This window comes from Excalfactoria chinensis, chromosome 13 (genome assembly GCF_039878825.1).
Source record: "Excalfactoria chinensis isolate bCotChi1 chromosome 13, bCotChi1.hap2, whole genome shotgun sequence".
In the NCBI taxonomy this organism is placed as follows: Eukaryota; Metazoa; Chordata; class Aves; order Galliformes; family Phasianidae; genus Excalfactoria; species Excalfactoria chinensis.
This window is the reverse complement of record NC_092837.1, coordinates 6,670,136-6,695,894: the sequence shown is the minus strand read 5'-3', so window position 1 is coordinate 6,695,894 and position 25,759 is coordinate 6,670,136. Positions and strand designations below refer to the sequence as shown.

The 25,759-nt window shown below is 42.1% G+C and overlaps 1 protein-coding gene across 4 annotated transcripts in view; it reads right to left on the bottom strand.

Annotated features, from left to right (window-relative positions):
• SGCD (sarcoglycan delta) overlaps nt 1-25,759 on the bottom strand; it is a 302,620-nt gene that overhangs the window by 177,060 nt on the left and 99,801 nt on the right. For 3 of the 4 annotated variants that reach the window (XM_072348262.1, XM_072348266.1, XM_072348263.1), the window contains exon 2: nt 18,052-18,237. In XM_072348262.1, the coding sequence (XP_072204363.1) occupies nt 18,052-18,063 (12 nt within the window). In that variant the 5' untranslated portion in view covers nt 18,064-18,237. The remainder of the gene's footprint in view (nt 1-18,051; nt 18,238-25,759) is intronic. The other variant, XM_072348264.1, reaches the window with a different exon arrangement.

Here is a 25,759-nt window from a genome sequence, read left to right as displayed (position 1 = left end):
TCTAGCATATGAGTCATCAGATCCATTTAGATGCATGCCTGGAAATAGAAGCATTGTGCCTCAAGAAAGGATCTGTTTCTGCACGTTGATTGTGATGGCGATCTCTCTGATGAGGTCAAAAGTTGGGACCTTTACTTTTGGGAGATGTCTAAATTAATGAGGTTAATCCCACCCCTTGTGTCCAAGACCATCACATACATTAGGAAATATGTGACCTGCTAGATAGGGCCCCAGAACATGAAATATCCTAATTAGTCTAGTTCTTCAATCCACCTCAATCCCAGTGTTAGGGCACTTGTTAAAAGGAAGAAAAAAATATGTTAAAATATGATTCAATGTATTCTCCTATAGCTTCAGCTTTTGGTGAACCTCTGTGCTAACAGGGTAGGTCACAGTACAGCCAAAATGTCACAGTAAATGATCTCATGAGGGAATTACATGGGTCACTGAAGGAAAGAGCCAAGAAAAGAATTTTATACCTGTCACTCGCTGTATAAAAACTTTAGACAGTCAGAGCAGATGCTCTGCTACATACCCAGAAAAGACAGGGAAATAAAAGAGGAAGGAGGGAAAAGAAGGCAAAGGGAGATTGTTAGTCTTCTATGAAATACAAGATGATTAAATACTGTCAGGCTTTAATCCCTGCTGACAAGCAGAGCTGCATGAGAGATACGGGTTGATTAATTACAAGGAAAAAAGGCTGTGGCATAGGCATATGAGGCAGAAATACCAAAAGGAGAAATGACTTATTTATTTATTTTTAGATAAAAGATATTCGCTAATGAAATGAGCCACTCGGCTGGATCTAAAAGTTCCAGCCCTACACCTCGCTGGAATCAGAGATCTCTTGTCTGAATTTGCCTTTCACAAGTGAAGTGAATCCAGGACATGAGTAAGGCTTCCTAGTCAATACAATGACATTTATTAGTGGTGTTGGCAAAGGACAACCCTGGTAAGGCTGGTGCAACATAGCACTGCAGCAACAGGACTCATGGCGAGAAGGACTGATGCGGGGCATTTCTTAGAGCAAGGTGTGAAGGTTTTGAGAAGCCAAAATGCCAAGAGATGCAATTCAGTGGGTACCGACCGGTAGGGAACAAAAAACCAGCTGCCATTGCTTTCTGCCTTCTTCTACATGAGCCATCAGTATTTAGGAATGTAGTATCTAGGCCCTACCTAGGTCTGGTATGACACTGCTGAAGTGAGCTTTTGTCTTGCAGCTTCAGTTAAGTATTAAAGAATAGTCAAAATAGAAAGGAAATAACAACATTGTTCAATGGCACATTTTTCCTATATCCTAACAGGGGAAATAGCTCATTTGAAATAATTCATTTTAAAGCTGAAAAAAATGTAGGACACATTCCCATGCCCTAGGCTAAGGGAAGCCCAACTGAGATAGCATCTGCTACAGGTTTATCTCATATATACTAGTAAACTTCCCCAAATTAAAGCTGGAACCATCAAGCAGTTTGAGCTGCTGAGAAAGATGCTGTAATCAGGCATCTTACCAGGAGTGAATGCATCTTAAAACAAAGAGACTGAACAACGTCTGCATTACAGCAGGCATTCAAAAAAAGTTTCTTAAATCTGAGCAGGAAGAACCAGCTGTGCACTTTCCCACTCCTGATTTCCAAGCAGGAGAATCTGTCCTTGCTGAAGGCACCACCACCCATGAATCCACTGCCTGCACTGGGCTGTGCGGATTTGCAGAGCTCACCGCCAGCACGACCATATGCTTGCATGTGAGTCATGTGCAGGCAGACTTATGACTTCCCACACTAGTGGTGGTGTGTTGCTGCCTGAACATGCTGCGCGTCTGGACAGCTGAAAAAAGAAACCTGTTTGGCTTGGTTTTGCCACCCCACGGATTCGTGCAGGCCCAGGACCTCCAGAGCTCCATCTCTCCTGCCAGCAGGATCAGAGGATCACCTGCACACACTGGGTTTGCCTTAAAGACACTTCTATCCTCTCTGAGCAACTCAGACTTTTCAGACACCAGTTCCAACACCAAGAAATAAGAGAAGATGGAAAAATCAAGGAGAAGGAAGACACCAGAGGGGGGAAATAAAGAGAGACTGGAAAACAGAGACAATCTGTTATAGCCCCGTCATTTCAAACTGCAAAATTTCAGTCTGCATGCACCACTGATTCAATTACTGTATACAGCTTTACCCTTCAGCAGAACTAGAATTACAGAAAAACCATTTTTAAAGGTTAGTGGGAGAATTTTTCGTTGGCAATGACCTGCTTCAGTAGGGGCACACCATGCACAGCAGTAACCGTATCTGCCTTACTCCTCCAAAACAGATATTTAAATCCATTTGGGGCTACAAGTGACATATGTCTGGTGATCTTAATCTACTCCCTATAGCGAACAAAGTCAAGGAACAAAATCCTTTGATTACCAGTTGCTGCGCAGAATACTGAACCTGACATTGTGAAGCACATTTTACTAGAGAGGAGCTGATCCCTACAGCATGGTTAGGAGTATATTTAAAGGGAAGGGAAAAAAAAGTAAAAAAAATAAAAAGGCAATCACAGCTATGGGGCTGGCAGATCAAAGGGACAAGGTTTAGAGCTCTCTGCATGGGGAACTCCACTCCTTGTCTCACAGTCATGCCCTTTCCCTCTGAACCACTTCTCCTAAGACTCCTTTGTTGTTCTGGCTAATACATAGGTACGTATACTTACATTTCAAGTATATATACTTCAAGGCTGATATTTTGGGCTATGTGGGACACACCTGGTGCCAGATGTCAGAGAAGACACCAAAGGGGCACCTCCTCAATCCTGTCATGAGTGCAATTTAAATCACTTCCCTAAAGTTCTTCTAAATAGCATAAGGAGAGAAGTGCTATTCTGATGAGAAATGAGCGAGGTCGTTCCCTAAGTATCATTTCTAATCACATAACTAATGCTAAGAGCACTGCCAGCATTTGCTAAAGGTAGAAATGCAGATTATATTCAAAATAACTTTTTTTTCCTCCTCAAAACAGTGCATTTCTCCATTGTGTTCCATGTACCAAAGATAAGACCTCAAGCATGCGGAAGTTCATCCACAGTTCAGACTATTGAAAATGGTCTGATAAACATTCTCTTTTAAATCTAGGAAGACTGTGTCTATGCTTTGCCAAAGAAGAGCTTTCCAAAGGGAGCAACAAAAGCATCTCTGGCAAATCCTGCGCCACGTGCCTTCACTGCATCGCGAGGAGGGCTGAGGTCTCAGAATGCCACCAAGACGGAGAAAAGATGGAATTATTGACTATTTACATAATCAGCAACAATGAGACGAGATACAGTGAAAGCAGCGCAAGCATTACTAATTACATTATTCTTAACATAGCCCACAGCGTTCTCAACCCAATACAGAGTTCTCCATGGGATTTTTCTTAACTTATTTTTGTTGTTGTTAATTGGTTAGATTATAGCCTTCCAAAAACTCTGGGCAAATGACAGCTTATTTCCTCAAGAAGGCTGCAGCACAATTGGGCTAGTGAAACACCAAGATCGTTTCTGTGGAATATATTCCCATTTCCCATCCTAATTACTGACAGATTAGTTAGTGTTGCTGGAATTACAATAATTTGCCTAAGCAGCAGGTTTTTAAATATAGATGGAAATTGTATTCATGAGTCCCTCTTCCACGCATTATTCATACATACTATGTGTCTGTTTACTCTCCATGCATGAGTGGCTATTTTGTCCCTAAAGATCCAAGGTAATGTGATAACAAGGATGCTACAAGCTCATACACACTTCCATATATTCTCACTTGAAAGCATTTGCATTTACAGGATTCTCATCACGCTAATGCATGTCCTCCAGCTGTCATCCTGTTGCATTCAATGCTAGTAGTGGTGCCTTCCTTCTCCCAGCTGTACATGCACCTGCACTTTGGGTGTTGCTAAGTCTTTCATTCTGCCTCAGACTCCTTCAGAAAAGATAAAAACTTTCACCCACCTCCCTGTTGGAGGAGACAGGTCAGCTGGAGGAGTCATCCCAGTTCCAAGCCCCAAGAAATCCCAGCACAGAGATGGAGGTCCTGTGCTCCTCCACTGACAGCAATTCCCCCAGCCCAGGCAATGAGGCCAAAGTCCTGAAGCAACCACTCCTAACCCTGCATCGAGCTCACTCTTTACAGCCATACCTCCCATGTGATAGAAGCAAGATAGCCCAGCAAGCTCTTGACTGAACAGCCTTTTACAGCTTTTCCCAAGTATTAAACTGCTTTGTTTTGTTCTTTCCCCACATCCATTTCGGCCATTGTAAAAATCACTTTTTAACCCTCACCGGAGCACAGAGTGACAACCAGAATTAAAATCAAGCCATTATTTCCCTGGACCATTACGAAAGCTCAAGTCTAATGCTCCTGATCAGCCCAGCATGGTTCACTGGGTTGTAAACGTGTGCTGGTGCTGTGCTGGATCATGCTGGGTCCGCATGTGCAGCATGAGTCTGCCTAGGAGATCAGGTTGATGGGAGATTAACCAAGCAACCACAAAGGGAAATCAGCTGCTGAACTCCAACCAAAGGCCACAGGCAGCCGCATGATTCATATTTTGAAAATCCTCCTTATCCATCAGGCTATTCTAAGGAACAAGATGGGTTAGAAATACCTCCAATTAAAGGGAAAACTATATTAAGTAATTTAGGAAGAGAGTTCACACCTGTTAGAAGTCCAAAAAATGAGCTATTTTCACTATTCTTACATTACTTTGTCCTGACGAATAGGCCCATTTGGAACAGCAGCAGTATATTGTTCCAGGATCAAGCATTCAGCACGGGTAATACGAAAAGGACAGCATTACCACTTCCATTTTACAGGTGGCACAATAGGAGGGCTCAGCTGACACCTTTCCTATGGTGACAGAGAGGATTACATCCTGGGAAAGCAGAGCCCCCATTCCACCTGCGACTGCTGAGTAACACTTATGTATGGAGGCAGCAAGCAGAAAATATTGGCGGGAGCCATAGTGTGGTAATGCACAAGTGTGACAGGAAACCTGAATAATCTCTTATCTTTTGATATAGAAGCAACAGGGGCCCAATTCAACGCAATATTCCAACAAGTTTGGTTAATGCACCAGAGACTGCTTGATGATAATTTTGCCTGTTTCCAGCAAACAGACCTTTTGAAGTTGGTGCATGTGATGTCAGTTCCATTTTTCAAAGGGGCAACTTGACAGCTGTGTTGGAGATAATCAAGAAACCTGGGGGCAATTAGGTTTGAATGCTGTGACAGTGGGAAAGTATATCAGCCTCCTCAGTGCAGCCACTAGTTTCTCTGGAAAATGTTCTGTAATAAGGCACAAGGGATAGCATCATTTCTTCACTGAATATTCCTGTGATTTTGTTGTTGTTGTTGTTTGAAACCATGTAAGGAATTACGCACAGATTTGCAAAGCCCAGTCACAGCTTCACACCCTGCTTTAGTTCAAGTAAACATCATTATCGTTATAATCTCGATTAGACAGAGAAAAGGAAGTTGTGCAGACATCACTGTTTTATACAAACTTAAAAACAAGTATGACAGCAGATGGTGCTGACAGAGGGCACTTTGATTTCTCTGCTACAGCCATAGCTAATACAGGAACGTGTGGGTCACTGGTGTAGCCCCTGACTGCCTCACACCTGGCAGACTATCCTTCCTCCCCAAATGCCAGGTAAGGCTGATGGAGAGTTGCTGGAAAGATGGAAAATCCAAAGCACGGAGATGCCGGTTGAATTATTCACAGAAAATTTGTTCCAGAAACAACTACTCAACGTGGGTTCTGTTTTTCCATTCTGTTATTTTCTTCTGTTGGTACACTGCAATTTCCCATTTGTTCACAAACATTTACGAGTGTATCCTCTGTGGAAATTGAACATTCAAGGTCTGCTTGGAGCACCGTTTTCTCCCGATGCAGCATCTGTAGCTCAGATTGTTACAACGTCAAGAATGAAATGGACTTTGCTATGCCACAGAAATCTCACCGGTAAGTTATTGCCTGAGCCTAAAAGCCCATATAATAAGTCATAAAAATATGTATTTTCGTTACATTCCAGAGCAGTTCAGCAAAGCAAAGGTTTGGGGAGTTGGACCATGACACAGACTACTGACGTGCTGCACAAGGGAAAGACAGAGCTGAGTGCAGAACTGTCATCCGTCACCTCCCTGAGCCCTGCTCTTCCATGCGAAATGCAGCTGGTCCAACCCTCCTTGTGCTCATGGTAAAAGCACTCTTATAGTTCTCCTTTGCAGCGCCAGGAAAGCTATCTGAATCTTTGATCTTTTTGCTTAATGGTCTTGCACGGAGAGAAAATGGAAGGAGAAGTAGCTCAGGGTCAGGGGGGATCATGCCTGAGCAATGTACTGGGGGACAAGAAGAGAAGACCACCCCACCCCTTCCTGCTGTAATCCCCTTCACTCCCCACACCCTCGTGATCTCAAAATCAACTCCAGCAAGTCTTTACAATACAAAGCAGAGCGGCATCAGTTTCAGCAGAAGTTCTGCAGCACCCAGAAAAGCACTGACTGCACAGTGCCCCAGCCAGCATGCCTCACCTACCAGAAAAAGGCACTCAGACAACCATCCAGCTCCTGACAGCTTCCAGATCCTTCTCTCCTTCTCCCTTAAGACTCTAAGCACTCGTAACAGTACCAAATACAAGCTCCAGCCAGTATTGCTTTACATTCAATTTGCACAAGTGTAAATTGACTACTCAAGGCACTGGAGAATCAGCTTTCTTCAGGAGCCAAAGGTGAAGTGATGCTCTGTTTTCAGTTGTACAGCCTCTTTTCCTTAAAGCTCCCTGCGTGATACAAACCTGCTGCCCTTTGCCTTCCCCTCCCAGGAAGGTGAAATGAGATTTCCATACCACCACCTCCACTGCTACAACACATAGCACCAGATTTCTAACAGCAGAGTGAAGGGGGAGAAAACAAGCAACTCATGATGTAAGACTACCTGTTCATTCCTCTTCTTCCCTAGTTCTGCGCTCAGACTTAATGCATGACATAGTTTGGTTTGATATGCAGGTCACTCAGACATTCTTCTCACACATATATCAGGTGCTGCTGGAAAATGTGACCATTATCCATCAAGTCCTTTGCTTTAGTCAGCTTCCAGCAGAAGAGTAATAGATGCACTTGTGTTGTCACATCATCGTTCGTCCAAAATGTCAAGGAAAAAAGCCCTGAACATTAACAACTCCCTAAGGAAATCAGTTCTAAAAAAAATAGTTTAAGAAAAAGTGAGGGAGATGGAAAGAAAGATGCAGAGCATCCCTTTTTCACGCAGAGAAGAGCAATTACTAGCTGTATTCCACACAAGACAAAGAGTACCAAAACTGTGGTTTTACTTCTAATGAAGTTTACATCGTGTCTGGAGAAAGCAACATGTAAGCATGTTGGTTTTAATTTCCAGGATCCAGAATTAGAAATGATCTTCTCTTTGAATATCATGCATTAAAAGAGACGTATCAATTTGATGGGTAAGTGTAATCTCTTCCCAAGGCGCTTGCATTAAGATTCAAACAGCTCAGGTATCAGGCAGCACAAATCTTCATAGACAGTAAAGGAAAAGGGGAAAAAGCAGAAAAGAAAATGATGAAATCAAAGATGACAAGAAGCAGCAGTCAAAGTCAGGAGGAAGAGAAGGTTGGGCACACAAACTAATCAAGGTGACACAGTGGTATTTTCCTTGTGCAGCCAACTTCTATGATCTACTTTTGAAGGACCTGCTAAAGTTAAGAAGGACTGAAGCAAAGCTTCAAACCTTTTAAAACTGGGATATAAAACATAGAGGGGAAAAAAAATAAGATATTTCTCTGCTCAGATGCAGGGAAGGAAAGACATACTGAATGGTGGAGAAAGAACACCTGGTCTAGAGCAGCCTGATAGTAAATTTTGGTAACTCACTCATATCCCAAACCAACCTGATCTGGGACTACAGGAAACCCTGTAGAGAAGCAGCCCTGAATGCCTCCAGGGATGGGGCACCCACAGCTCTGGGCAGCAGTGCCAGGGCCTTGCCAACCTCTGAGTAAAGAATTCCCTCCTAACACCGACCCTCTTTAAAGTCATCAATTATGTCCAAGAGACATGATCATAAAAAAACAGAAATAGAACAGAAGTTAGACAAGGCTGCAGGAATCTGTTTCCTAGATGAGTAACATCACCAGCTCAGCTACCTACAGCTGCTAAATCCTTGACCTCTCAACTCAAATGTGTGCAGCCTAAGCTGCAAAATCTCCAAACTGGGACCTTACCGCTCCTGTCCAAGCTTTGTGGATCTTCAGACAGGCGAGGTATGGCCACAAGCAGCACTACAACTTCCCTCCAATTCCTCGACTGGGTTTGCATATTACTGATAAGTAATTGATATACAGGAAATGAATGCAAGGCCTGGGCTACGTCTGCTCCTGCATACAAATACAGACAGCTGAATAGGAATCAACAGCAAACACTGCAGCCCTGCCATTCTTATGGCATTTCCAGTACGGACGTGCTTAAAATATCTCAACATAAAGAGTTTCACTTTGTACAAATGATGCTGGCGTGAGCGTTCGTTGCCATTTCAGAGAGGAAACTGCAGAGGGCTGAGGGCGTCAGATCAAAACAAAGATAACATTATGCAAAGACTACTCTGGATGAGAAAGCAGGGAAGAGAGAGGCTGAAGGGGCAACACAATAAGAAAGCAAGATAAAGAGAAAAGGCACAGAAAGGCAAGCACAGCTCTCCACACATTCAGCTGTTAGGTACAATCTTCCTATTTTCTCCCCTGAGCTCAAAAAAAGCCCAACGAAATTAATCTCTGCACACAGCCTAATTTTGTATTTAGTGCCAACTTTGTGCCCCCGACAAACTCCTGCATGGCGTGAGATGCAATACTGTAAACAGGCTCATTTTTGTTACTTTATCAAATTGTGTTAACTTTCCCTCTGCAGCATTCCGAGGCTGGCAACACAGAGACGTGCAAGAAATGTAAATCACTCCCTTTTGATATGATAACCATAGCAGTGAATTGCATCCCAGAAATCAGCTCAGGATTATAGCTGAGAACTCGCTGAAAGGCACTTAGCTGTGGCTTTGTGCCAGAAGGGTAAATTTCAGCTGGCAGGTCGGCAAAAATGGGCTCAGGACTCAGGAAAGACGAACAATACATAACATGCAGCTGTGGCTGCCCAAACCTCAGAGCCAGTGGCCTCTGGGTCAGTATATAATTAAAGGATGCCAACAGGTGTCAAAAACAAGTGTATATTTATGTATGCAAATGTATGGGTGAGGTATATTAAATATGAATAAGCACCTAGGAAAGCAACAGCTAGCAGGCTGTAGGATAAAATCTGCCAGCCAGCTACAGATGCATACATAAACAACCACACACGAAAATGGCATATCCTGCATAAAGCTATTTGTGGCAAAGCCCATTATTATAATCATTTTAATCGTGCATTGTTTATTAAACAACTTATCAGTTTCAGAGATTTGGTGAATGTTGGAATGCAAATTATCAGAACATATACGTGAAAACAAGGCAATTACTTACAAGTGCTACTGCTAACAGCTACCTGTATTAAACCCTGGACCAGGACTCTGCTGAATGAGGTACTCACAAACACACAACTAAAAAGCTGTCTGAACCCTAAGGAATTTGCAGCTCTTACAGAAAAGAGGCAGCAGATGGATATAGGCAGAAATAATCAAGAAAGAGCAGTTAAACAAGTCAGGAGCTAGACTGAGCAAACCAAATCCCTGACTGCTGAGAGCCTCGTACAGACATCACAACAAAGAAGAGTTTTGATCTTCAGTGTCCCACAGCACGCACAGCTCAGAGCACCCCTCATCACCACTGCTCTATCTGCCATCCTCATGCTTCCTGGCAAACATGTCCTGCTCATCCACTACACTTCATCTTTTAGAATGAAAACTCCTTGGGAAAAAAGACTATCGTATGTGTATGACCTCACTCTCCAGCCTCCAGTGTGGTAGGGTTCAAAATGGACATAGAGGTAGGTAGAACGGTTTAGGAAGGACATTGTTCATTAATAATAATATATTCTTTTTTAAATAACTGCACCAGAGTTTGTACACAAATCTAAAGCCAAAATTACCACACAAGAAAACACATGGAATATTAGCGGCATTCATCAACGTTTGAGCAATAGTACCTCCTGTTGGTTTCTATTTTTTAATTTTATTTCTTTTTCTTAAATTCATTTTTCCCTTGACACCTCCCATAGAGCAACTGAAAGAAAACACTGCTTTGAGTCAGCGTTCGTGCAAACTTCACTCAGTAGAGTTCGGTGTGTCCCACATCTGTTAACGGTAGCACTTTTTCCAGTAAGATACAGCAAGGCAAGAAGCCAGTTCCCAGGTAGTGGCAGGCTCAATAAATGGTGGCTGCAACTTCCACTCTCAAGCATGCAATGTGACAGATTTTCCAATACAATTCAAACTTCAGAAGTGGGAAAAATAGCATGTAAATGGACCTTGCTTGCTCTTAAATCACTGCTACCAAACCTGAATCTCTTTTAAGCCCAGCAATTTAAATCAGGCCTATTTAACTTGCAAAGGTAGGTCAGGTTTTATTGATCACCCCCAGTACTAATAAATGCGCTCTTAAAAGAATGAAAGCGATGACAGACATGAACAGCCTGGTTGCTAAAGGCTCACTAGAAATAAGAGACAACGCACTTACAGCCTTCAAGCTGTGTTTTTATCTGTGTAGGTTCTATATGCACCAGAATGCCATATATATTGCTTGCTGATTCGTACCAGAAAGTTAAAAGGAACAAACAAACAAAAAACCACACCAAGACCAGATCCTTATCGAAACAGGGGTGAGGAAGCACTTCTATTCACTACAAACACAGCCGCAAACTTCCACAATACTGTTAGAGCAGCACGAGTGCAATTACCTTCTCAGTTGTTCTTCCTCAACTGTTTTTAATGCAATATTTCTGCATTTCCTCCTCAGTGTCCATGCTATGACCTGAATGTTGAACTATTAACAACTGGTGCTAAGAAATAAGGCAGGCTTATTGTTATGCATATTATGGCATTACCTAGAGGTGTGCTTAATTAATCAGAGGTCGCCCTATGCTTTTCAGAGGACCAGAAAAGAAGCACGTTTGTAACACTGATTAAATGTTTAAATGAACAAATGCAGGCTATTGGAAGAACTGAGATGCTAAAGGAGCGAGACAGTAAATAAATGGAATAAATATATATGACCTCGTTGTGGGCCAGCAATCATCATCATAGCAGATATAGCAGAAAATAAGGGAAAGTTATAGCAGAAATCAGGGAAAGTTTAAACAAAGATTTGCAGCACTTTCCGCCCATATGGACAAGTGATATCAGATACATCACTCCCATTCCAGTTACTTAATACTCATTTTTATGGCTTGAAAGAAATTCCGTGTCTGTAAATATTACATTTAATCCCATTTAAAACAAATAAACCATTGCACTTAACATGCTATAACAGAGAAAAGAGTTTGGGATTTGTACAACTCAGACACGTTCTTTAATCAACCCATATCTAAGTTTACTCTTCCACCTAATGAACAGGGGAGGTACATGAACAGATTCAGTACCCAGTATATGCTCTGAAGCTATGCTGTCAAACAGAATCAAAGAATCACCATGGTCAAAAAAAGCCTCCAATATCAGCTAGTCCAACCGTCCACCGAACACCAATGTTGCCACTAAACCATGTCCCTTACTATCACATCTAGATGTTTCTTGAACACCTCCAGAGACAGTGACTCAACTACCTGACTGGGACAGCCTGTTCTTCCTAGTATCAAACTCAGTCTCCTCTGAAACAACTTGAGGCTGTTCCCTCTTGTCTTACTGCTGGGCACACAGCCAAGCATCAACCAACATTCCAGGTTCTTTTTCCTCTGCATGGTCTTCCAGCTATTCTGCCCCAAGCCTGTTGCATTTTCTAGCATAGCTAGAAATAACATAAATCCTAATCACCAACTTAAAGCAATTATTTGCTGTTTATTAGCCTACAAAGTAAAGGCTAATAACTCTTATTTTAGCAGATAAAGTCAAATTACCTTGACTGAAGCTGGTTAAGTGTTCAAAGACAAACAGCTATGGCCTCATTTGCTTTTTGTTATTTCTGATGAAACATCAGCTCAAAACTGAAAGATACCTGGTAGTTATTTAGGCAATGGGAAACTTGGGCACTTATTTTCCAGGAAACATGGCCTGCCTGACAGCTCTTAAATGAATAAAAGTGATATTATTACAATTATCATTAGAAGAAGATGTCCCTCATCAAAATGTGTCTGGATTTTAATTGACAAGGTCTGGGTTAATGCTGTGAAAATGCCAATGAAAGCAAAGCCTGTGGCTCAAACTAATTGTCAGCACTGAGCAACCTCAACCTCTAACCCACCACAGATTTATCACTCTGCGCACACTGTACTCATGACAAGAAACGTTTGAATTAATCATTAACAATGAGAAATTCCTCCCAGACAGAAAGCAAACAAAACACAGGGCTGCCCACCACCTTCCCTTGCACTGGATCCAAGGAGAGGTGCCTGTAAGCCTTCCTAACGAGAAATACTTTTTTGCTGTTCTTTTCTTTTAAGACCATCGCAAGAGAAACTTCCAGTGCTCCTGAAATGAGGAATGAAGCATTGGTCTGAATGAGCTGCAGTGCACACATACAGCCCAATGTCCTTCCACTTCCCCAGCCACCATCCCCAGCTAATGCCAGAGCTGGGGAAAGACAACATGGGGTCACACATGAGCACAAACACCACTGCCAATACTACGGGGTTTCTTTAGTCTCAGTAATGCCTACACAATTGGTCCACTGTCTGACAGTCCTTCCTATGGACTCATCCCAAATGGTTCTCATTCTGGATTACCCAACCCACACTCATCATTGAGACCACCCCACCTGCTCACTGCGGGCAGCTCCCACTGTGGCCACTGGAAAGAGTCTAGATAGCAGGCAGCCCAGTGAGCTTCCAGCCTCAGGGCACTGAGCCACACTGGTACAGAAATCAACTGGCAATGGTACTCCAGCTTTGCCACCATAGTTTCCAGTGCACCAAAGGTGATATTCAGCTCCATACACAGTTCCCTGTAGATAGCTGTTGCCCCTTCCTAGTAACTAGGAGGCAGAGACTGCTGGCAGCACAGGGACACCCTGCTCACTTCACTGCTCCATTTCTCCTTCCATTCACACCAGCTATCCTGCCTTACTAATTTTCCCTGTTTTCTATATATACACACCACAGTAACTACAAGCTGGAAACCTCCCATTAAATGATGCCAACAAGAAGTCTCCATTCACAGCTAACGTTTGGCTGTATACGTTTGCTCTCCTTTCCAAATGTTTTCAGTATGTTTCAGCTTCCCTTCATTAAATATATTCATAATTAGTTACAGCACATCTAAAAAACTTGTACAAGAGGTTTGTGCTTCCAAACACAGATCACTTGGCTGCAAAAAATCAGTTCAACAGCATCAGAAAGTGGTCTGCAGTGATCAGGAGGTAGAAGTTCATACAGAGAAAACTGGGAGCCACACCATGGGGGTTGGACTTGACTTCTAGCAGACAAGAATTTGACTCATATTTGGCAAGCTGATTTCTTAGGCTATCACTCTTCAGCTAAATACCAAAATAGTCAGGAACTGTGACCATTTGTGATGATGATCAGTACAAAGCGGAAACGTCTGGTATCTTAACCGAAAACTCAATCTAAATATTTTTTCTGGTCTAAAGAATCAAGTAAGGCAGCACAGGAGATCCATAACACTTCACATCAGTTACTGCTGTGCTCTTTTTTCAGAAGTTGTCAGAGCTTTCCAAATGTCTAACGCGTTCAAGCTCTTTTGTGCACCATGCAGAACTAAGGAAGGGCATCTTTGGCACTTCAATAAATTGTGCTGTGTCGGTTCTGCAGTGCTCAACTAAAACTAGCAGGACCCAGCATGCAATTATGAGACCAGAATGGCTCCCAAAGTACACACGGTGCTGAGACTTCCAGCAATTATTTCTGTGATCCTTCAGATAGAGGTTGTTCAGGGACAGAACTACTCCTTTAGGTAATTACATTCCCAGGGCTATATGGGGCCTGTCAGACGTTCCCCTCTCTCCATCACAGGCCAGTTTTGTGGTTCGTTATAAAATAAATATGTCATCCTGATGGGAGTTTTCTCAGTCATTCTCAAATGCAGAAAAGATAACAAGCTGCGGCTCAACCGAATCCAAACACAACCAAGTCACTGCTACACAGAAACACAGCATGTTGCTTCCTGACTGAATACTGCATGTGGGACATGAGTGACTTCCCTAGCAGAGACTTTATCAGCTAAGATGTGCAATTAAGCTGGCGTTTGTCCAACAAAAGGTAAAAATGACTATTCGGGTGGTGTCGCACCATAAGCAGAGCAGTGAAGGCTCTGGAGCATCCTGAATGATCAGTCCCATGTGTGACATTCTCCACCAAGCTTTGCTCTGGCAAAATTCCCTACTCGAGGAGGGAAATGCAGCATTCTCATTTCGTTTCTGCATTACTGGATGTAAAGCTTGGAAAGCAGAACTGCCTTAACCACATGGCAGGAGGATGGTAGTTCATAATTAATTTTCCACATCAACTGTTGGCCGCCCTCCTCTACCTCTCTGCTAGGCTGCAAACTGCCAGTGGATACTCATCCAAGAGCAGATATACCACAAAGCAAAAAGCATGATTATTATTAGCTGTGCTTTACAGAGCGGGCTAGCCTAAAATAAGAGGTAAGTGAGCTGGGGCAAAGGCAGCCCTGCCTGAAGCTGCTTCTCATCCAAGAGATGCAAAAAAATAAGGGGAGAGAATAGCAGAACAGGGAAGATAGGCAGACAAGGGAAGGTTGCAAGCAGATACAGAAATGTGTTCTAAGAAAAAAGCTTTCAGCCATTCAACTCCAAAGCACCTGCAGCCCAAAGAACAGCCACCCCCATTCAGTCCAGTTTGCCGCCACCTGTGACATGGCCCACAGGCTGCCAAGCAGCTCAGTAGTGGAAAAGGGGCTCCAAACTTCCTCAGCTTCTGAAGAGAACAAAACTTCCCTCCCATTCAGACCTTGGTTAAAATTTTCCACTCCTCACACCTGAAATTTCTCAAAGACCAGAATGCAAAGTAATTAAAAGGAGGCTTTTGGTCCTTCCAGGAGAAAATAAACCACTGCTTCATCACCAGAAGGCAGAGCTGCGGGCTGACAGCTCAGAACAAGCTCTTTTGTGTGACTTTGGGCAGATCCTTTGACTTCTCAGTATTTCAAGAGCACAGGTAAAGGACTACTACTATATTACTGTTCTGTGATTGATATCTCAAGAATTCTATGGCAGTTTCGGAGTTTCTTATTTTCTTTCAGAAACCCAACTCAGTTCTACTGGCGCTATCAGCTTTTAATTCATTTTACACCAAGATATTTGTTATCAGAAATTGTGCTTTGATATGTGTCAGGTTGATGGATTCAATAAAAGCCCTGTCAGGAGCAGAGCTAACAGAGTGGTGGCATCAGTGGAATTGATACGTTAACAGCTAGTCTGCTGATCTTGTAACAAGACACATAAGCATAATAATCATTTTATTTCCTAACTCTGGCAAAATTGTTCTGGTAAACACTGGAAAACACTTGATTAAAAATTACTCAGAGAAACACGCTCATGTGTGGTCACCAATAGGAAAAAGCCATGCGTAAATGTGATCCCATACACAGCTCTGTATTCCAGTTTGGTGCTGAAAATTCAATTGAGAATAAAGCTTTTATTTTAAACTTAACCTCAGGAATTCAAGCAGATATCCCCAGCTAATCCAATCAAGTATTTCCTTTGATAATACTGGAGCAGAATTTTACTACCATTTTCAGATGCAGCCAGTAGATCTCAGATGCACCCCTCATCAAGCCATAGGAAAGCCACATTATGGCTTATTTTGACATCCACACACACAGACATGAAAACCAGTGTTTGTTTCTGATTTCATAATATAGGGTGTGAGAAAGGGTTCAATGCACAGCCAGAGGTCAAGAAAGGCTTGTATATACCAGCTACCCATACTGTCCCATCTGCACTGTCCTACAAATACCACTTCCTACCTTGCGATGAACTACAGAGTATTTGAGTGGGGATAAAATAAAAGGGGGGGGGATGTTGAGATTTTTAAGAAATAATATTACAGTTAAACAAAGCAAATGGAAAAGTTCCAGAGAGATTCATCTGAAAGAGCTGGATTACACTGAGGATTTATGTCCATGTAATAAAGACAATTAATTGCCACGAGATCCATAAAACATTAAATGAACATAGGTTGGTTTTCTTCTTTCTTTTCAATTTTTCTTGCAAGATGCAATTTCTTCATTATGTCTAATTGCTACTTACAATTCTTCTCTTATACATTTATTGAATCTGTTTTTTTGGCAGAACTGAACATTTTACTAACCAGATTCTACTCACCTAGAAATAAGCAATGCAAGAAACAGCACTACTCTGCATTTTATCCACAGATGAGATAAAAATAATTCCTTACACAAGAAGAATGCCATTGCCATTAGTATTGTTAAAAGGGGATCCGCTTGTCTCACGTGAGTAAACATGCTGCAAAGATGAATGCATTCATCTAACACCATTTGGGCATATGCTGCCATTTCCAGCAGAGATACTGAGGAAATGTGGGTCCTGATGTCCCTTGGTGTTACCATAATCACTTAACTCACCACATGAAAGAAACTGGCTCAGGTCAAAGCAGTAACCTGAAACAAACAGATCTCTACTCAATTCTGCTTTGCCACATAGCACAGCCAAGGCCATCCCTGCACCTCCAGCTGAGGATATCAAACACAACTTCTGCATTGTAGGTGCCCACATTTATTGCAGCAGAGCTGGTCATCTGACCTTTAAGAATCTCTTCCAACTCAAATGGTTCTGTGATTCTGTGACTCATGATCACACGCAAATCACAGATGCTTGCTGCTCAGAACTAACTGTTCCTTATCCCCATGTTATGACTGGCGAATAAGTAGCACTTCTGCCTTACAAGAGCATTATAGGAACAGATAAAGTTGATGGTAGTCAACCATTCCAGTAACACTGAATAAACCCCATGTTTCCTTAGAGGCTTTCAAGACAGTCTTCTTGGTTTTTTCCCTCCACTAACACTAAATATGGGTGTGATATTGCTGATATATTTTTGCCTCAAGAAACCACTGCTGGTTCAGTCATGAAAGAAGTCCATACCTACATGTTAAATAAAAAACAATACCACCACCTGATACCGCTTTATTAAGATGTGGGAGCCAATACTTCAAGAAGTTTTGTTCTTTGTAGGAATATTTTTGCCCCCAACAAAATAACCTGACTCATGTAATAGAAACCGTAGTATCAGAGGCTACATGACATAAAATGCTTCTACAACATAGGACTTTCTAAAATATGTTCCCTAAGTTCTGGCCCCCATTTCTTGTTAAAAGATGAGTTGCAGTCTTCCTTGCTATGTTTACAGCAGAACAAAAGAAACATTCTTGTATGATATAAAAACTTGAATACATACAAAAGCTACAAGAGCCACACAGCGAAGAGAGTATGCAAGATTATGCAAGAAAGGGGTATTATTACTGTCCTTGGCAAGCAGCGAAAATACACCAAGCACAAAAGAATGCATGGAACCGTATTACAAATTGAGTACTTCTGCACTGTTTGCTTTCCTCTCCAACCCTCTGAACTACAGAGGAAAGCGAAGCACAACAAGCATGACTTTCAAAATGCAGACGTCTATCAACAGGCATACATCATCAGCAACAGAACACAAGCATCAGTGAGCATTCTGGACATCAAGCACTTGATATCAACATGCACCCCCTCAAGCTCAAGACTCTAGCAAGACTTCAGTCTTGATGATTACTCTCCACATTCAGAGGGAGAGCAAAGATTATTTACTGAGGCAGTAAAGACATGGCACATATATAGCAATAAAAACAAAGGTTGCTAACTTCCCATTTTTATCAGATGTGGATACTCAGAAAGAACAAAAGCTGGTGGAAAATGACATACCTTACCAAACATGAATGTTGGACTCAACTCATTTCAGAGCAACGTTGGCGTGAAGGTAAGTTCCTCAGGACACCACCAAACACTATTTCTTTCTCAGCTCCCCAGAGGGTCCAGCTCACACCTCTCCTTGTCACTGAGGCAGATGCAATGTCCTCCGGTACGTCAGAGCCTCAGCTGCGAAAGATGCTGTTCAGAAACAGGAAGGAGAAGAAGGTGTGGCATTAAATTCTGGGGTCAGTTGTTTGGCAGATTCAGAGCAGAGCATAAGACAACATCTGATAGAAATAAAATGTCAAGGCAGGACAGAGCCTGTGACAATCCATCACGCATGGCACCTTTGGAGGGCAATCTCTGAATGCAAGAACTATGGTGCAAAGCTATTCTTGCCTTACAAAACTTTAATAGTGCCACTGCACCATGAAACGAATGCTAGCTTGGCTGCATTTTATTCTAGTCTGATATACTAAGAAAGTAAGTAATACATTTCTCCATAGGGAATGTTTTAATTCATTATAGCATTTTCACAGAATAACAGAACTTTTATATTAAAAGCAATGACACAGCCTCAGTCTTAATACTTTGCACTGCTAAAAACTGCTCTCATTTAGGAAATTCAAAGCTTCTCAATGGGCAATTACATTAGGTTTTATAGTTAATGGGAAGCAGTGACTGTCAGCCCAACGCTCAACAACATGTTCCTGAATTCAATTGTCAAAGACAGAAAAGCATCCTAATGATTTCTGGGAGGGTAGGAAATCTCTATCACCATGTTTTCTGGCTTCCTATCACAGACCACAAGCAGCTTGCAACAGCATCCAAACTACCTTAGAGAAGCACTGGGAAGTTCAAACATTCATATGCCCATTGCTGCCATTGCATTCATCACCTCTAATCCCTCTGGACTGCCCCAAACCAAAAGTCCATACAGCAATCATTGTCACACAGATGAGAACAACCAAGTCTATTCACTTTATTTACTCCTTCATTTCTTGGCACACTGCAGACCTTCTGCACCACTTGAACTCAGACAAGGACAAACGTGAACCTTCACAGCTTCTGTCCTCTTCCAGGCTAACTATCAAGCCTTTGGTTGCAAACGGCACATGAAAAATCAGATTGCCAACTGGAATGGTTGCTAAATGACTGATGGCTGCAGAAAGGGAAGATGCTGCAGCAGCTTAACCTGCAGGTAGCAGCAAGACCCAACTCCACCTCTTCAAAGGGATTTCTGTCTCTGGGGGGCCACAGTTACAATGACTTTTTCATTTTTCTTCATAAAAGCCTAACACAAAAGTCATGAAGCAAATCAGTTCTGCATTCTTGTGCATTAACTATAGAGTCATCTGAGTTGAAAAGCAGAAGGAACAACAGGAGTAGGCTGTCAGTGCAAACTGAGTGCCAGTGCCCGGTCTCAGTTTGGAAGAGATGCGTTTTTGAAAGCTCCTATTTAGAGTACAGCTTGCCAACGCTCATCTGAAGCAAATCTCTTTGGTAAGAATTTGGCACATTGTCTTAATGCGCCGCTATGCATGCCCTTGGAGTTTCTGTGCTGTCTGAATTCCTGCACTGCTGGGTGGACCATAAATTACAGCACAGGCAAGAGAGTGCACTTTCAGCTCTTGGCAAAGACAAAAAAGAAAAAAGCTTTCCACATCTAACCACTACCATTAAGAGACTGAAAAAAAAACAGCAGCACTAAGCTGGAAAATACTGCCACAGATGCCAGCCAAGCATCTGTCCAAGTCAGACTCACACTGTGGGGCAATACAGATGTGCAGTGATGCTGGAGGGTGGGAAGTAACAGGAGCTGGGGCAACGAAGGAGATAAACAACTTTGGTCTCAATAAAATGCAGTGACTATATAATATTCAAGCACATTCCTAAATTAACAGAGTTAAATGTATTAAATCAGTCTTCAAGTCACAGGAGCAGGAATATAGATGTTCTCATTAATCAGAAAGACAGACAAGAGTTTTCCAGTAAAAAGCAAATTTCTCTTAGAGAAGTTTCAGTCCTTTGCCGAAGGAAAGCATGAATTACACAAAATGTCTGCATACTTTAGATGTAACAAATCAGATCAAGTCTCAAATTTGAAGACACAACTTCTATCTTAAAATGTCCTCAGACCACAAATCAATGAAGGTTAGGAGACCATCCCAAAGGCAGCCTTGCTATACCCTCTGTCCTGTTCTTACACTCAACTGCAGGCACCAGCTATTTGTCACTGTCAGGGCGAGGACAGGAGCCAGCCAGACCTTTATCTGACCCAGTACAGTCATCCTTGTCTTTGGGTGTCATACAGCTCAAGGTATGGACCTTGTGGCTATAATCATGCATAGTGAGATGTATACATGATCATAATAGTGAGAATATGCAACTTTTTACAGGGCTAAAGGAGGTACCTACAAGCTGAACAATTTATTGGTAAGTGCAATTTACTGTACAGCATGTATTCAAATTACTGTTTGTCTCTTCAAAAATTAATTACAACATAGCTAACTGCAATGAGGACATTATTTGGGCCTGAAAAAATTACATATTTAAGGAATCCAATGACTTAAAAGTCTGAAACTGTATATCTTGTCTTACAGTTATTTTGTTTTTACTCCTGCTGTGGTCATTAGAAAATCAAAGCTTTGTGTGTGTGCAGACCCATATGGATTCATACAACACTCTAACATACACAACACGTGTGCATGCAGTCTCCTTGCTCCCCTTTCCCTAGGGCCACACATAGGCAAACACACAAGACTAGTACAGGGGAGCTCTACTGGTAGAAGCATTAAAAAAGTTGTGAAACAGGCAGGGAATAACACAGGTTTATTGCTAGACATTTAACAAAGTCAGCCTCTTCCATAAGGGCAAGAAAAAGATCCCAGAGCAGACTCTGAACACAGCAGGAAATAACACCTATTCATTAGCAGACATATCTTCTAATTACAGCCTTGGACATTAGCCCCCGTACGGCCGAGTAAGCAACAGCTGTCGCATTTTGCCCGTTCCTCAGTATCAAACTCACTGTTTTCTAGAGAGCTTCAGGACAAATATAGCTTAAGCAACCCCAACACACAAGCTTCAACTGAAAGCAAAGGTATTTAGCTATCTCAGAGGATGCTCGTGACTCCTCACAGCTCATATCGTAATGGAAATTGGCTCTTGTGTTTTACTGGATTTGTTTCTCTGCTCCTGTCGCATCAAGGAAGCTGTAGGATCAACAATTCATCTTGTCAGCTCCATCTCTGGTAAAGATCTTACATTAATTTAGTGTAGAGGTGACACTAGTGAAGAAGAGAATAAAATGAGGCTTTGAATCCCTCTTTCCAGAAGGCTAATGGTAAAAAATTGGTAGCAATACTACTATGGCACCTTTCCAACTATAACACTTACTGCGCTGCCCACGATCGTGTCCCAGACATACTTTGTCATTCACGATGGCTGAGTACAAAACATAAATAAAACAGAAGTCACCAGCAATCCTGGCATTCGGCTGTTTTGAGGCTTCCCCCCCCTTCTCTGCCAATAAAACTAACAGTGAAATAGCTGAGCTGCAATTCAGGTGATAACGTCAGTGATTTGGATAATTGGTGGAGGCTGGCAGCGTGATGGACGTCCTCAAGAAATGAACTCAATGCAAGCAGTAACAAAATGGAGAATACAGTGACTAAATATAATGGAATGCTGTGACGTTACTGAATGTTAGCACTGCTTTTTGCCATCCAAGTGCAAACTAAAGGTATCCAGCAGAAAAGAAACAAGGACAGCGATAACCATGTCTGCCAGTAACGTCATCATAACAGTACTTATGTTACATGGTAGAAAAGTAAAATTAAACTGACACACAGCTGTGTGATACAACTTTGCTGATATAATGACATCTAACTGGATTTCTCCTCACTGAGTCCTAAAGGAAGGCTCCCTGCAGCAACTGGAAAGGCCTCCAAGAAAATGGGCTCATGCACCCACTGGGAAGACAGGAGTCACCACGATGCAGTTGGGATGTGCTGCGAGATCCTCAGCTGCCCCAGGAAACACCACTTGTCAATTGATGCCACAATGTAAACCTAATTCTGTTAACCAGGGAAAGACTTTATTTTTGGATCCACTCCAAGATAAACTTCAACACGAACTGAGTTAGCATACTGAGACTCTTCTGGAATATATTTGGATCTCTTTTCTACATTCTGTACTTCAGTTACACGCCAGGACAAGGAATGCTGCTCATTACTAGAGGACTCAAATACCCTCGGATCTCTTTACTGCAGCTGATAGCGTAGAAGCGAATCGTATTACAGGATCAGGGCATTACAGCATAAGCTTTTTATAAACATACTGTACTTCTCTCTATATATATCAAAGGTATTCGCTTGACCACTAACTCTAATCTAATTCAAACTCAATGCATTTGTACTTTGCCACCCATATCTCAGGACTGACTTCTCTGTATCTCCTTCACACTGGCTTTCACTTCTCTCTGAATGCTGCAGATGAAGTTTCCCAGTGGTTCTGGCACTGTCCTCATTCTGCTCTCCCTGAAATCAGTGAGATTTATTACTAGTCTGCATTAAGACTGCTCATAAAAAACTGTTTTTGCTGTCCTAATCTGTCACTCTCCAGAGACTTCTGCTTTGTATTACTGCTATTTTTCATACTTTTTTTTTTTCTTCTTGGAAAGTGAATAAGTAAGTGTGTATCTCCATCTACTGTTAAATGTCATTGCTAAGCAAACCTTTCGTCCTTTGCTAAAGTTGCTTATCTCTGAAGTTATTTATTTAACTGTAACTTTATTGTTTATCTCTGTGGAACATATTGGGATAAGCTGGTATGCCAAATGTTTGAGGAAAATACAAATCTATTGGATTCTGTGGCAGCTGGAGGACACACAGCTGTCAGGCAGTTGTCAGCCTGGAATCTGAACACGGTTTTCCATTATAAATTCAGATTATTCTTCTCAATGTTTCGATTTTAAAATCCACACATAGCGTCAAACCGATGCATTTGCCAAGAGTCTCCAACTTGGCTCTACTTTGATGCACTGAGCCAGGTTTAGTTAGTAAGAACAATTGCTTTCAAGCACTTTTCACACTTTTGGAAGTTTTGTTTGACAAATTAGCTGTATACAATGTACTTTAAGCTCTGGAAGCCACAACAGTGCTGTGTTTTTTACAGTTATAAGGGAAAAGTAAGAGTCAAGCAAGTTCATAAATGACACACAAAGGCAGCCTTATTTACTGCAGGGATCTGAGACATTTGCCTGGAAAGTATATCAAATTCACTGACACTTGAAAAACACCGAGCTAACTCCTGAAATGTGGCTTTTCCATGTTGGGTCGTATATTTGAAGAAAAATAAACTCAACTCAAGATGGAAGCCAGCATAAAAGCCTGATAAATCTCAAGAGCCCTTAAATGCTTTAATTTCGGTCAGTGGTACAAGGACAGCGGAGGAGGTACACAGAGATGTGCCAGAGCAGCAGGGACAAGGACTATGCTGGTGTCTGGGGGAGGCAAGGAGAGGCCAGAGCAAATATGGGGCTGCAGGAAATCTCTAATGTTAATGCCAAGTTTGGAGAAGGCTGGTGTTTGTTTAGAAGGACTGCCAAGGAACAGAAGTGCTTATAAGTCCCTGAAGTGGACCTTCTGGGGGTACAGCACATGCTCAAATACATTTAGACCCCCTTACTGCCTTCTTCCCTCTCCAAGCACACAAACCTCTCCAACCAACACTTTCTCAACCAGCCCTACACGTTGAGCTACAGAAAAGCTTCAGTAATAAGTACAAAATGCTGAGCAGCCCAGTGCTGTTACAGAAGACATCTTTGCCTCAGATTCCATATCAGAAATATCTTCAGAGTACACCCACGTAAACCCCTCCTGCTGTCTGCTCTTGGAGACAAGTTAGTTGGATTTTTCCAAAAAGTCTCCAAACTAAACTGAAATGTTCTCATTCCGTGATAAAATAAGGCAGTGTCACATTGCTTTCAGTTGGTAAAAGCTGGTTTCCTCACCATGCTGTAAATCCAAATGAATGGAGCAGAAATACAGCATCCAGCAGACTGCACTGCTGAGCCACCACGAGCAGCAAGCATCTGAACTGCCTTCAATCTCATTAGGCTCTCAGTAGTCTTAAAGCAATCTTTTGATTTGTGCTGAAAACCAAAGCAGCTAAAAGTAGACTATCAAATGCAGAGGAGTCTAGAATAACCTTGTTACAAAACACACCGGATTCTCTTCAGACACAGCTAAAGAAAGCTGACTCTGTGTGAAGGGGTTGATTATTAGATCCCAGTCAGAAATGTGTCACAGAGCCCAGGTAGAGCTTCACATGAAGCTTCACAAGAAGAATCATTTAGCCACTGCCTGTACAGCAAGCACACAGAGCACCTGAACACCACTGACATCCAGACATGGACAAAATGTAACTACGAAATACAGATGGAAGCTACTCAGCACAGTGCAGCATTTGAAACAGAAATCTGCCATATCACTGATAGTCTTCTACAGATACTTTTCCATGTAGTGTTAACTGTCCTTACATGATAGCTGTGCCATCAAGTTGTTGGATTCTCAAACTCTCTTGCACCCAGTGTTCATCAAACCACCACATGACTGTGTTCATCTAGCACCTCTTTGGAAATACAACCCCATAAATACCATGCAAGAGTTTACTGTGCTTTGCTTAAGTAAAAAAACAACAACAAACCATCACGATGCAGGACTGCATGTATAAATCAATCAGCACAAATTCATCTGAAGGGGATTTTCTTTTTTTTCCCAGTCCACTCACCCTTAAACAATTGGACACTGCAAGAAAAGCCTTCAGCTATCCATCTGCATAGCACTGCGAACCGTTTGAACAACACTAACAAAGTTCACTGGCCTGAATTTATCTCTGGTGTAACTTCACCAACTTCAGGGGGTTTTTGCCAGTGATAAATCTGCCCTCTTGGTTACAGGGCAAAAAAAGAGATGAGTCTGAAATCACAGCTTTGAGAAATGTCAGTGAACAAGTTTGGATGTGGGCAAGCCTGTGCATCAAGAAACGCTTCTCATTACAAATGTGCAAAGCATTGGCAGTTTGCAAAAGGCTGCTCTTGGGAACGTTTATGAAGAGCTATAAATAGACTGCTCGGCCCGTGATAAATTATAATCTGTGAAGCCTGCAAGATTAGAAAAGTCTACAGCTCTGTTTCCTCAGTGTGGGCTTTCAGGTCTTATTTGACTAAAGACAAATTTTCAAACCTCATTTATCTTGCATGGATGCATACGTGCGTCTACGCATACATGCGTTTCAGAGTCACTTCTGGATGCTTCACTCAAAAGTAGTATTTTAAAAGCCACAAAATGACACTGTTCACAGAAATTAAAACAGCATGCAATTTCATGTTTAAAAACAGCAAACCAGAGGAAGAACCAATTCCACATATCGTGGCTGTTTCAGACATGCTTTAACCACCACTCTAGGGTACCTCTAGAAATCTTGCTCTGACCTCTAGCACCAACAGAAGCTGTAGTCATGGCCATACTCCACTCTTCCATAGCAGCTACTGAAAGCAATGAACTTCAGCAGCTCCGATTGGCATCTGCATTATGAACAGTTGCACACTGCTATTAACACATCTGCTCTTCCCAAGAAGAGCTCACTAAGAACAAAGAACAGCATATGAAAATGGCACGAGCACACCACAGAAGTCCATAGCAAGAAACAGCAG